This window comes from Myotis nattereri, assembly GCF_964212035.1.
Source record: "Myotis nattereri genome assembly, chromosome: 9".
NCBI classification, from domain to species: Eukaryota; Metazoa; Chordata; class Mammalia; order Chiroptera; family Vespertilionidae; genus Myotis; species Myotis nattereri.
The window spans coordinates 10,302,024-10,316,047 of NC_138084.1; the positions used below are offsets into that span (position 1 = coordinate 10,302,024).

The 14,024-nt window shown below is 52.7% G+C and overlaps 1 protein-coding gene across 4 annotated transcripts in view; it reads left to right on the top strand.

Annotated features, from left to right (window-relative positions):
* The window catches only part of LDLRAD3 (low density lipoprotein receptor class A domain containing 3), a gene marked incomplete at both ends in the record, with an annotated part of 208,416 nt that overhangs the window by 56,134 nt on the left and 138,258 nt on the right, over positions 1-14,024 (top strand). For 2 of the 4 annotated variants that reach the window (XM_081100449.1, XM_081100450.1), the window contains one exon: positions 12,047-12,193. The exons of 1 other annotated variant lie outside the window; for it this stretch is intronic. In XM_081100449.1, the coding sequence (XP_080956575.1) occupies positions 12,047-12,193 (147 nt within the window). Of the gene's footprint in view, positions 1-12,046; positions 12,239-14,024 lie in introns of all 4 variants that reach the window. One more of the 4 variants, XM_081100448.1, reaches the window with a different exon arrangement.

Below are 14,024 nucleotides of genomic sequence, written 5' to 3' on the forward strand. Positions count from 1 at the left end.
GCCTGCCTTGTAGGGACGATTTTGGTTCTTTAGAGGAGGAGCTCTGTGTAAATCCTGGCATTATGTTTAAATCTGAAGAATGCGTCTAGAAGGGGCAGCTGGTGAGTGCCTGCCTGCCATGAGAACTGGTCTGTGTCCCCACCAACAAGAAGGGCTGGAAAGGAACTTGGGTGTCATCTATTGCTGTCCTCGGTTACACAAGCGGAAACTGAGGCCAGGGAGGTGAGAGACTACCCCAGATCGCAGTGGGGGATCCCATGTGCCTTTCTCTTGGACCTGCTTCATCACCTCCTTGTTTGGAGGGTGGGTTCATGTTAACAGTTTGACTGCTGTTAAAGAGCCCGAGGAATGGTCCAAGCAGGGCTACTTATTAGGAATATTCAAACTGACACTGTTGTATTAGAAGACACACAACCAGATTCACGTTATGAGCTTCTTAAAACCTGGTGTCGCCCGGCCAGTATGGCTCAGTGGTTGAACATTGCCCTGTGAACCAGGAGGTCATGGTTCAGTTCCCAGTCGGTACATGTTGCAGGCTCAATCCCAGTGTGGGGTGTGCAGGAGGCAGCAGATCAATGATTCTCTCTCATCATTGATGTTCCTATCTCTCCCTTCTCTGAAATCAATAAAAAAAAATATGTATTTTCAAAAACAACAACAAAATACCTGGTGTCTATCCCCATGGACCTAGGTGACCAGGGGGCTCAGCCAGCCAGCCCCAATCCTAGCAGGCTTCCCATCTACCCAAGCTGCACCCTTCCTACAGAGGCCGGGAGGGAAAGGTGCCCAGCCTTGTCTGAGTACCACTGGCAAATACCAGCATTATGAGGAGAGTCAGGGAAAATGCGAGTAGGGAAGGAAGGAGTCACAAATCCCAGTACTATTTATTGAACCCCAAGTATATGCTGCCTATTCTATTTGCTTTATTCCTCTATCTGTTATAGACAGACAGACAGACAGACAGACAGTCATATTCCTCTGTACTTCAGCCACCCCGTCTGGGAGGTAGGGCTACCTAGTTTTACAACTGGAGAGTTTCAGCTCAGCGCGGGTGACTGACTTGTCTGAAGTCACACAGCCGGCTATAGTGATAAGAGCATCAGGCATTTGGCATTTGTGACTGGGCGGGCCAGATCCCAGCCTTGGCTGCCGCAGCGAGGCTATCTTTGCTCAGCCTCCTGCAGGCCCATGCTGAGGGCCGAGGAGGCGGACGGCATGGACTATTCTGAGAAAGAGAGCTTTACTGCAGCTCTTCCCACCCTGCTGTCTCGGGGAGTTAGGATTTAAAAAATATCTGACCTTCTGGCTGGGCCTGGCTATTTTTATTTTTGGAATGTCATGGCTTAATAGGTTGGGTGGGTAAGTCTGTCTTGTGAGATGTGTTTATTTTTTTCCCTCCCCGATCCGCGGCTGCTCTGCAACTGTTGCTGCCTTTCGGAAAATGGAAAGAGTTCATAATAGACCGAAGCTCCCGGGTGGGCGTCCTCGCCTGTGTTTTCTTTTAATCCCAGTGTGAACACTTGCCCCCTTTTATCTCCCACTCTTTCTTAGCTGATGGGGATTTTGAAGCTGGAATATTAGTGGTAAAAGGTTCCGTACGCCTGTCGTAGATTTTTCTCTCAAATGCTAGCATGATTTTCGTTCTTTATAATAAACTTTTACTAATGAAACATTTTTCGAAGGATGGAGAAAAGTACCAAGAGTCACACAAAGAAAGCCTGCCTGCCTGCCTGCCTTCCACGCAGCTCCGTTGAATTCTACCAAGTTGTCATGCTCCCTTGAGATGGTTTTGAAGAAGTAATTCTTCCAGTTGAAGTTCATTGTGTACCTCTGATCCCATTCGCCAGCGGGTAACCACTCTCCTGAGTGGGGTGTCTTTCTTTCCCACGTTTTCATAACTACGTTTACAGCCGTTGGCATCCATTGACTTGCGCCTCCACAGTTTGCATTTTCACTAAGCTCAAGGCTTCTCAGGTTTTCCCCTGCCGCTTCATGCCGCCCCCGGTCAGTAAGTTGAAGCGCTGGTGGGTGATATTCCATTGTGTGGGCGTACCCCGAGTTTTCATCCGTTCTCCTTTTGGTGAGCATTTAGTGTGTCTTGCAGTTTCATGTGTGTTGCAGCAGTGCCGCTGTGAATGTTCTCTGTCTTGTCTGTGCACGTTTCCCCTCAGGCCTAGGGTGTGATGGGCTGGCCGGGTCAAAGGGCATTTGCATCTTCAGCTGCACTAGGAATTGCCAAACTGCCCTCTTTTTTTTTTTTTTTAATGTATTTGTATTGATTTCAGAGAGAAAGGGAGAGGGAGAGAGAGAGAGAGAAACATCGATGATGAGAGATTCATCGATGGGCTGCCTCCTGCATGCCCCCTACTGCGGATGGAGCCCGCAACCCAGGCATGTGCCCTTGACTGGAATCGAACCTGGGACCCTTCAGTCTGCAGGCTGACACTCTATCCACTGAGCCACACCGGCTAGGGCCAAACTGCTCTTGAGTTCCTCTACCACGGGGGGGGGGGGGGGCCACATGTGATTCCTGTGGCTCCCCACCGTCTTGCCACTTGAGGTGGCCACACTTCAGAATTTTGTAAGTGTGATGGGTGTGAAAGAGAACTGCCAGTTGCATTAATCATTCTTTGGTTGTAGGTGAGCTTGAGTGTATGTGTATATATATATATATATATATATATATATATATATATATATATTAAGTGGCTCTTTGAGTTTCTCTTCAGTGAGAATACCTGCTCATGTGCTCTGTCCAGTTTTCCACTGGGTTAGCTGTGTTTTCTTGCCTAGTCCTGTGAGAAAATCCTAGAGCCCTGGCCAATGTGGCTCAGTTGCTTGGGCATCATCCCATGCACCCAGAGGTTGCTGCCTCGTGCAGGAGGCAGCCAGTCGATGTTATGCTCTTATCTTGATGTTTCGCTCTTTTCTCTCTCTCTCTCTCTTCTTAGAAACAAACCAACAAACAAAATCAGAAAGAAAGAAAATGCTAGGTGTCAGTCTTTGTGGGTTCTATACGTAGCAGATACCATCTTCTAGTTAGTGGCTTATCTTTGACCTTTGTAGTGTCTTTTGATGACTGGGAGTTTTACATTTTAATGCATGGGCTGTATTTATCAGTCTTTATGGCCTGTGCTTTTTTTTTGAGCCTTATTCCAGAAATCCTTAGCCCTGAGCTCAGGAAGATATGCTTTGGGGCCTAAATGAAGCTCATTCAGTTTTTCTGTCCTCATTCTTTGATTTGCTTTGGTATTTTTCATACTTGCCCTGTGAGGGTGTCTCTGTGCAGCAGAGTGCAGGCGGAGAACGGTTTGCAGTGAGTGACTGTGAGAATTGTGACAGCCGTCCCTGGGCAGACGGGGCTGGGCTGAACTTGGATGGGAACTGAGTCTTACTTCTTGACCCGGTGGCTGTCTCCGAGAGGCGCTGAAGTGCAGGGCTGATTGGCTCTCTCTTGAGCCTGGCTTATCTGCAAGCCTGATGAAATTCGTCATAAGGTTGTCCTCGTCAGCTAGCCTCACGGCCTGATTCTCACTTCCTGCTGCTGCTGCTGAGTGAAGCTGAAGAGAGAACACGCGGGGGACAGCTTCGGCTCCAGGCTCCCACCCGGGCCTGACGTGCAGCTGGCCCTGGTGAGGAAGGGTGTGTGGGAAGAGGAGAACTTAGAAACGTTCATCCAGACTTCTTCTCTTCTGTTCTTCCCTCCCAGGAGCTCAGGAGTGCTCTGCAGACCCAGGCCCACTGCCCCATTCATTGTGGAAATGGATTCAGGCAGCGTTTAGATCCGTTCACAGAACTTGAGAGTGTCGTGCTGGAGGGGCCACACTCTCAGGAGCCATCAGGTTCTGTTCCCACCTCATTCAGTCAGCAAGCATTTACTGCGCATCTGCTGGGGGCCTGGCACTTGCTGGTTGTTGAGGACACAGCGGTGAACGGAACGGCCAAGGTCCCTGTCTCTGTGGTGGGGGAACAGCCACTGAGCCCCAGGGATTGTTTCAGAGAGTGGTGGGTGTGGTAGGACAGAGAGGAAGTGCCTTTGGATCGGCACCTTGTTATTTCAGGTGGACCTGCCCTCTTCTAGCCCAGGAGTCGGAAAACTATGGCCCATGGCTCCAACCTAAGAATACTTTAAACACTTTTAAATGGTTAACAAAAAGGCAAACTTTACAATAGAGTTTGCTGATAGGGAGCACTAACTTTGAACCTTCATCAAGTGAAATGTTGACTATCCTGTCCCCCCTTACAAAGGATTTCCTTCTTTTCCTTAGTAGACCTGTGTCACAGGAAATTGTCCTCAATTGTTATATTTTGAATTTCATCACTAAAAATGTTGTGCAATATTGTTTTCTCTCTTTATATGAGTAACTGTGTCATGTCTTCAGTGTGTCCTCTTACTTCTTCAGGCTGTTTCCTCGTCTGCACAATGGGCATGGTGCCTAGTTCATAGCAACTATGAAGGAATATAAAGAGAATTGATGTTAAACTCCTGCCGTGTGTTAAGAGCTTCAGCAGATGTTAGATCTTCCCTAGTGGAAAGTCCATAATGATTGGTTTCTCAAAGGCTGTGAGAAGGGAGCAGAAGGGTGGGCGGGGCTCAGTGCTCCCCTTTGAGGCTCAGCATCCTCCCCAGTGGCTCTCCAGCCCCTGAGCCGCGGACCATGGCCCTGCAGATCCCCACGGCGTTAATGCTGCTCCGACATAATTTTCCTCATGAAACGCGATGAAGCATAACTAAACAATGCGAGTAACAGCTTCAGGCCCATAATGAGGCTGTAAATACAGGACAGAGATAATTTATGGAGCTTTTTCCTGGTAAAGAACTGTCCTTTTCAGACCTTTTCACTTTCTCTGTGCTTTTCTCATTAATACTAGCCATTGGCTTCCTTTGCTGACTCGTTTTCAGAAGGAAACAGAGCATTTATCATTTTGTGAGCATTTATCATTTGATCACCGCATGGGAGAAGGAAAGAAGAGAGCTGTGTGAAGTGCAGATGCTGGGCAGACAGCTGGGCCCACTCACTGTCCAGGTGACCCACACCACCCATACATGTCCCTGCAGTAACATTACACGCGATCGTCCTTCACGGTCGGTGTCAAGATGAAATCTGTCAGTGCCCAGGGTCACCAGTCCTGGGCTGAACCCACAAGCCATGTTATACCTTCTCACCAATCTCCTCCTTGAGCAGATGGGTGAGGGGAGGCTGGGGCTGCTGGAAGGAGCTCACAGGCAGGGCGGTGTACAGTCTAGACAGAGCTGGAGTCCTGGCTCTGCTCAGGTACTTGGAGCCAGAAGCACATCCTCACTTCGGGCTCAGACATGCACACGTGACTGCTCCCTTCTTGGTGGCGGCGAGCGCTCCGCATAGCAGGACGCTGGCAGGAAGCAGTCTGTTTGATGAGAACCAAATGGCTCTGGGATATGCTGGGGACAGATGTCTCTCCCTCCGTCCGACACGGATGCCACCACGCGGAGCCGTCTGGAGTTGAAGGGACCTTCAGGGGTTTCCCAGGGATGTTTGCAAACACACGGTTGCCGATCAGCCCCCTGGGTGCTTTCCCTGTGCCCGTGCAAGGGGCGTGTGTGTTGTGTGGAGAAGTGAGTCAAGGAGAACACAGATGGCTGTTTTCAGTGGCCTCCTGACACTGTGTTTGTTGGCACCAGGCAGTGGGAAGAGGTGTGTTCATTCTCCGGAGAGGTTTTAGGGAAGAGATTTTTTGAGATCTGCTAAATGGAATGCTAGGCCGTCTGTGTGTCGGCGCATATGTTTGCGTGTCTTGCTTTGTTGTTCATGGAGCCTGCAGACCTGATTGTCAGGAAGCAGAGGATCAAAACAGAGGCGACTGGGCAGAAATCTGAACTCGGGGCCCGTGGAAGATTTGCAGATGCCAGTTCTCTAAGGCATCATGACAAGGGATGGCCCCGAGGGGCGGCCGATGAGCAGGGGAGAGCAGAGAACGGGATGGACTGCAGCTGCTCCCGGGGAATTCCCATTTCTCAGCTGGGAAAGTCGACATTGCTAACACAGCAGCTGTCTGAGTATTCACAGTTGCCCCAGGTTGGCCCCCTCATCATCGGATATAAATTTGTGGGTGCCAGAAATTTTGGTAGATGCTGCTGCAGTGGGCTGTTTGCCTCTGCCCAGTGGGGGAGGACTGGGGACTTTTTTTTTTGTCATTCTTGGAGAGAAGGTGTAGTTATTTTAAGTAAGTGATGTGCTGCAGTGAACATGGGCAACTCTTTTTCATTTTTCAGCTTAATGAAAAAAGGGAAAGGGAGGAGGAGAAACCCCCGCTAGCCTACTTCTCCTGATGCTTGTCTTTTTGGATTCTGAATGTGTCCCCAGACACTGAGATGGGATAAATATTTCAGCCACTAGAAAGTCCTGCTGCCGGGGGGAAAAGATTTCTCACCCCTTTTAAAGCAGACAGGGTGGTAATTTACTTGCACCTCATGTGCCTTAGTTTTAACTATACGTGTACAGATCCCACTCACCTTCAGGAGGGATGAGGGATGAGGCTAGATTAGAACGTTCCAAGGAGGAGTCTGGGGGTGGGGATGAGTCAGTAACTATGCTTGGTTTTCTTCTTGGAGCGGCCACACACATTCTTTGAGGATCCACCGAGCACTAGATGTGAAGGATGTTTAGCTGGACGAGGCGGTGGGCCATGCCTTCCTGGGTGTGCCATTCCGTGGGGAGATGGTACAGACACATCAGTCAGCGCAGGCTGAGATAAAGGAAAACGGGGGACAATACCCAACTGGAAAGTGGGACCACCTTTCCATTGGGTCAACACAATCTCAGAATGAGTGACATAAGGCTGTTGTCGAAAGACTGAGTGGCGTTAGCCAAATGTATTAGTTTGCGAGGGCTGCCATAGCAAAGTACCCCAGAGTGGATGGTTACCATTCAGGGGTAGGGACCGTCCGGCCCCGAGGGCTGTGTAAGGCCCACAAAATCATTTGGTCAGGCCCTGCCAAGGCATTAGGGGTGAGTTCATTAAATGTTTGACCAAATAGAGCAGGCTCATTTTTAAGCTGATAATTGTGTATGGCCCGTGAATGATGTTATCAATCTCCAAGTGGCCCTGGGCAGAAAAAAGGCTCCCTACCCCTGGTTTACATGCTAGAAATGTACCTTCTCCCCGTCCTGGAAGGCAGAAGTCTGAGATCAAAGTGGGCAGAGTTGGGTTCGTTGGAGGCCTGTGTCCTCGGCTTGCAGCTGGCCGTCTTCTCCCTGCGTCCTCACATGGTCATTCCCCAGGGCCGCCTGTGTCCTAATCTCCTCTTTGTAGAAAGACGCCAGTCAGATTGGGTGAGGGCCCGCCCTCACGGCCTCATTTTACCTTAGCCACCTCTTTAAAGGCCCTGTCTCTGAATTGAGTCACATTCCGAGGGACTGGGGGTCAGGGCTTCAACATATGGATTTGGGGAGGAAGCAATTCAGCCCCGAACACCGGGGAAGGGGGCGGGGGGTGGAAGAACCGAGGTCCGAGAGCAGCATGGGCGGAGGCCTCCCTGCAGGAAGGACATTTGTGTTCCAGGAAGTGGTTGGGAATGAGGTTCAGAGGGAGGCTGGGCTGGATCCCACGGGGTCTTGTCAACCGTGGCAGGAGCTCCAGATGTATTGTGAGGGCACCGAGAAGCCAGCAGCAGCATGTTAAAATCTCCCTCTGCTCCGAGGAGAAGGGACTGGGACCCTGAGAAGTGATCGCTGGGAGGTGGGTATAAGCTAGGATTTCTCAGCCCTGGCCTCATTGGCATTCTGGGCTGGCGATTCTTTGCTGCGAGGGGCTGCCCTGTGCATTGCAGATGGGCGGCAGCATTCCTGGACTCAACCCACTAGACTCCAAAACCCCAAAGTCTCCAGATTCTGCCCTCTGTCCCCTCAGGGGCAAAATCGTCCTGGGTTGGGAACCACTGGCAGCTTGGATTGGCTGGTACCATCTGGGTGAGGCACACTGGGTGGGTTTGAGGAAGATTTTTGAGGACAGAATCAATGGGATTTAACCTCTCATTGTCTTGGTTTCTCCTGATGCTTTTGATTTTGACGATATTGTCATTTCCCTAAAGTGCAAGGATCTATGCCCCCTGCATGCATAATAGAGTTATTCAGAAGCCCTAGAAGTATGGTCCTCTATGTTGTCAGTCGCCAGGCCCTGGGGATCCCTGGTCAGCCTGCAGAGCTCTGAGCCCTTGCTGGAGGGCCACTTGTGCAGGAGCCCTGAGCCCTGTGGCTGCAGGGCCAACTGTACATGAGCCCTCAGCCCTGTGATTGCAGGGCCACCTGTGCATGAGCCCTCAGCTCTGTGATTGCAGGGCCACCTGTGCATGAGCCCTCAGCCCTGTGATTGCAGGGCCACCTGTGCATGAGCCCTCAGCTCTGTGGCTGCAGGGCCAACTGTGCATGAGCCCTCAGCCCTGTGATTGCAGGGCCACCTGTGCATGAGCCCTCAGCTCTGTGGCTGCAGGGCCAACTGTGCATGAGCCCTGTGCTCTGTGATTGCAGGGCCACCTGTGCATGAGCCCGCAGCTCTGTGATTGCAGGGCCACCTGTGCATGAGCCCTGTGCTCTGTGATTGCAGGGCCAACTGTGCATGAGCCCTGTGCTCTGTGGCTGCAGGGCCAACTGTGCATGAGCCCTCAGCCCTGTGATTGCAGGGCCACCTGTGCATGAGCCCTCAGCTCTGTGGCTGCAGGGCCAACTGTGCATGAGCCCTGTGCTCTGTGATTGCAGGGCCACCTGTGCATGAGCCCGCAGCTCTGTGATTGCAGGGCCACCTGTGCATGAGCCCTGTGCTCTGTGATTGCAGGGCCAACTGTGCATGAGCCCTGTGCTCTGTGGCTGCAGGGCCAACTGTGCATGAGCCCGCAGCTCTGTGATTGCAGGGCCACCTGTGCATGAGCCCTGTGCTCTGTGATTGCAGGGCCAACTGTGCATGAGCCCTCAGCCCTGTGATTGCAGGGCCAACTGTACATGAACCCTCAGCTCTGTGATTGCAGGGCCACCTGTGCATGAGCCCTCAGCTCTGTGGCTGCAGGGCCACCTGTGCATGAGCCCTCAGCCCTGTGATTGCAGGGCCACCTGTGCATGAGCCCTCAGCTCTGTGGCTGCAGGGCCACCTGTGCATGAGCCCTCAGCCCTGTGATTGCAGGGCCAACTGTGCATGAGCCCTCAGCCCTGTGATTGCAGGGCCAACTGTACATGAACCCTCAGCTCTGTGATTGCAGGGCCACCTGTGCATGAGCCCTCAGCTCTGTGATTGCAGGGCCAACTGTGCATGAGCCCTCAGCTCTGTGATTGCAGGGCCAACTGTGCATGAGCCCTCAGCTCTGTGGCTGCAGGGCCACCTGTGCGTGAGCCCTGAGCCCTGTGGCTGTCAGGGCCAACTGTGTTTGACAGACGTGGTATTTACGTCCCTGTATCACACCCTTTCATTTGTCAAATCCGTGTGCTGCCAGCCTGTTGACTCTCAGAGCAAGCACTTTGGAATCTAATCTGGCCAATTTTCTGCCTCCGGAAACCTGTTTATCAGAACAAGATTTCACCATTGCAGCGACTTCTCAGGCTGCTTGCCTCGGAGCAGCTAGCGCTGCAAAAGCAAGGGGAGGTATTTCTAACAAAACAGCATGACAGTTATATTCAGAGCCCTGAAGAATTTCCTACCTGTTGGTGGGGCCTGAGCAGTGGTTGGGAAACAGCTGGAACATGTGGGGCTTTCTGGGTTGTATCTTCCATGTCTGGCCGGGACCCAGCACCTGGCTGTCCTTCTAGGCTCCTCTCCTGTGGGTCCCCCTCCGCCACCTGGAGCCCTTGCCTGGAGACAGGAAACTGGTTTCACGTTCTTCTCGGGGTGGAGGGTGGTTTTCGAGGATTCCTGTCTCGAGAGGAATCCGATAGTGAGCGTGGGCTCAGTGGACAGAGTGCCGTGATGAGCGATGTCTGACTTGCTGGTGGAAGAGGGCCCATAGTGGCACAATCTGTTTGCAGTTCCCACAATCACTGCTCGTTTTTTGCTCCATTCCCTTCAGAGCTCTCTGCACTGTGTCTTTGCTGTCTGTCTCTCGGCCTGAGGGGCCCCTAGCTTCCATCTCTGTATCTATCAGCAGCCGCTGCAATGCCGCCTCTCTCCTCCAACCTTTCTTAGAGCCTGGGATTTTGACTTTATCTTACGAACAGTGGGGAACCATTCAGTGGCTTTTTAAAGTAAAGAAGGATCATGATTGACTTGCTCTTTAGAAAGGTCCCTCTGGCCACAGAGAGGAGCCGAAGGGGTGGCTGGGAGGCCGAGTTTCAGGAGATTGTGGCAGTAACTCCGGTGAGAGATGGGGTGTCCCGGGCTGGAGTCATGGCTGTGGCCATGGAGACCAGCGTGCGGGACTTGGTGCTCGGCCGTCATAGGGGATGACAGCGTGAGGAGGGGATGTGGAGGGTTGTTAGGGTTCGGGTGTGGGTAGTCGGGCCAGAGGGAGGCCCCTCGCTGCAGCTGCTCTTCTAGAATTCTTCGGTGAGCTCTGAACGCTCGTGTTTAGTGGAGAGACATGCCCGTCCATTATTAATTCACCCGCACGGGGCAGCTGGTCTGTGGAAGTATCCACGGTCCCGGGGCTGATGTGGCTCTGCTCTCCTGTGGCTGTGTCATTCCAGTGGGTTGTTGCCCACTTGTTCCAGTTGTCAGACGTGTTTAGTATCAGCCCAGTAGGACCACAGTCACAGAAGAATAAGAGCTCGTTTCTGCTCTGAGAAGTCAGGGGACACTCAGAGGGAGAGCAGCACACGTTGTGTGCTGACAGATGCGTAGGGGGCGGTGCTAGGGGACCCCTCAGGTCGAAAGGCTCTCCAAGTAAAGATAATAGCGCTTGTCAAGAGTAGCGGCATGAAAGATGTGATGCCACGGGTCTGGAATGCGATGCTTCTCTTTGGCAAAGCGTGTGAAAGAGGCTCATGGGCCCTCCGTTACCCTCAGGCAGGTCTGGGCACCCCTCAGAGTCCTTGGCAATAAGATCGCTAGTATCCCCATGTGCCCTTCCAGCCCTAGGCTTCATCTCTCTGCACCTTTAGGACCTAGCACAAGTGTCTGGTCAGACACGTTCAATAAATGCTCATTGACGACTCAGGAGGGAGCCCAGGAAGATGGATCTTCTTTTCCCCTTTCCCCTACGACTGTGCTACTTCTAGACGGCTCCTTCTCTCCCAGCCATGGATCACCCTGGCTCAGGCCCATCAGATGGGTTCCATTCTAGTTCCCTTGAAAAAAATCACCCATCCCGAGTCCATTGGTGGATGAGTGCAGCACCCCCCACCCCCCATGCCCTGCTTGCTTTCTAGCTTAAGGGGGAGCGCTTTGGGGTGAGGGCTGTGGCACTCTGTGACTCTGTTCAGTGGAGTTGCATCCAAACCTCGGGGCTTGGCTCTAAACCTCCAGGAACGCTTGGCCAGCAGTTCAGTGACCTTGGGGGTTAGAGGCCTTCGTGTAATTTTCAGTTTGGCTTTTTCTCCTGGTTGACCTCAGGCAGGTCGATTTTGTGGGCTGGGGCCCCCATGTTCTAAAGTGAATTTATCTGCCAATATCCCTGTTGACTTGGCCCAAGTTCAAGGATTCTGCGATTGTAGAGTCCCAGAGTCTGAGACCTGGCAGAGGCCGACAGTTCCTGCTGTTGGAGGCTTTGGGGGTCCAGTGCTCACTCCTGTCCGGGAACCTTCAGCTTTGGTCACTGCTGGTGGCCAGGAAAGGATGCGTGTATTTTACAGCCAGCCTTTTTTATGGGAAAAGAAGACAAGTCAGTGAGCGCCTAACGTGCGTCAGACACCTGCCCCCGCCCCCCCACCCCCCGACTTCTCAGTTTTTCCCCATTTAGTCCTCTCAGAATCCCCAGGGGTAGGGCAGGGGACTTTATCCGTCCATTTCACAGATGAGGAAACTGAGACCCAGGGAGGTCTCACCTATCCAGCCCACACCAAGCAGGAGCCCCCTTCGGTTGGGGTGGGCTCAGGTCCTTGCCGCCTTCGCCATGCCGTCTGATGGCCCTGTCCCCTCTCTCCCACAGAGAGCCAGCTGCTCCCCGGGAACAATTTCACCAATGAGTGCAACATTCCGGGCAACTTCATGTGCAGCAACGGGCGGTGCATCCCGGGCGCCTGGCAGTGCGACGGGCTGCCCGACTGCTTCGACAAGAGCGACGAGAAGGAGTGTCGTGAGTGCCGGGCCCTGCGGGGAAGCGGGTGGGGGGGGTCCTGGGGTAGAGGGAGGAGGTCCCGATCTGGTGAGGTCCCATGAGCTCTCTTTGCTGCTCGGGGTGGGTGGGCCTGGGCCTCTGGCCAGCAGTCCTGTCCTCTCCACCTGTCTCAGTGCAGAAACAGGGGCCTTGGTGGCAACGGAGCCACAGCGCTGGGAGAGCTCTCCTAACCCCCATCTTAGGGGACTGTCGTGGCCTTCGCTTTACACACCAGGAATCTGAGACCTACAGGTTATGGAGCCTCAGGATCCACCCACCAGCAAGCAGCGGACCTGGATTTGCACCCAGGCTGCCTGACCCCAGGCCCAGGCTGATTCACACGTCTTGTACATTGTGGAGTGTCCTTGACAATTAAGTAAGAGGCAATGCGCCAAGTGTCCAGCACGGAGCTGGTACTGACTAGATAGTGATTTGCCCTTTTCTCGGCTGAGAAGGGTGGGCATCATACTTCAACTGGGCACCACCAGGACCTAGGGCAGTGATGGCGAACCTTTTGAGCTCGACGTGTCAGCATTTTGAAAAACCCTAACTTAACTCTGGTGCCGTGTCACATATAGAAATTTTTTTATATTTGCAACCATAGTAAAACGAAGACTTACATTTTTGATATTTATTTTATATATTTAAATGCCATTTAACAAAGAAAAATCAACCAAAAAAATGAGTTCGTGTGTCACCTCTGACACGCGTGTCATAGGTTCGCCATCACTGACCTAGGGTATCTGACCCTCCCCGTGTAGTGCCCCTGAAATAGGTGTGAGATTCAGGTTGGTGGGGGGGGGGGAGGGCACATCTATGAGAAAGGAGACACCTGGGATGTGCGTGGAGGGGCGCCAGGTGTCCAGGGATCACACTCCCTGCCCCGGAGCGTGTATTCCTCTTCCTCCGCACAGTGTGGCGCTGCCGCGTGAGCTGGTTCAGGGCACCCTGCCAGGTGGGAAGCACACCCCCGGACTGCCGGCTTCCAGGTTGTCAAGGGGGTGGCTGCCTGGCGTCCACACCGCTGGACAGTGGTTCTTGGCTCTTTCCTGGGCTTCGGGCAGCGGGCCTCTGCCAGGCGGACTATGTGTGACTCCGAGGCTGCTGTCTCTCTGGAAGCCAGCTGAGCAAGTGGCCGAGGAGCGGCTGATCAGGGGACTTTGAACATCGCTGGTTCCAGGGTTTGAGGCCAAGGCCGTTGACCCCCGGGAAGGAGCACTGGGTGTGGAGTCCACCTCTGGAGCCAGTCAGCAACCACCCGCCACATGATGTGTTTCTGAGGGCAAGCTGCCCGCTCCGAGATGCCCCTCACCCAGATGAGGGTCCAGTATTCTGGCTGCCGGCCCCTGCTCTGCAGACCTTTTGGGGGCTGGATCGGCAGTATGTGTTTTTTTTTTTTTTGTGGGGAAGATTTCATTTTGTTTGTTGCGTATGGTTTTTCCTGAATAGACCACTGTACATGCTGCATTTTTATTTTTGCAGTTTCTTAAACAAGTATTGTGTCTCTCAGCCTTCTCTAGTTTCTAGCATGGCTTCGACATTGCTAGAAATGTAACATTCGTCATTTGCGTTCACATGACATAGCATGTGTGAACGCCACGATCTGTCCAGCTCAGAGCATTATTAAGGCTGCACAGATGTGGCCACTGGCCACTTTAGGACGTGGTGTGTATTTGAACCTCCAGGACATGCAGACTGTCCCTGGCTTAGGGGAAGTTCCGCACAGGATGAGTTTGTGGAAGAATGCAGGACTGGGGGTTGAAATCTGTTTTATTTGCAGCTTTGTCAGTAGCTCTCTGTGATACCAGCG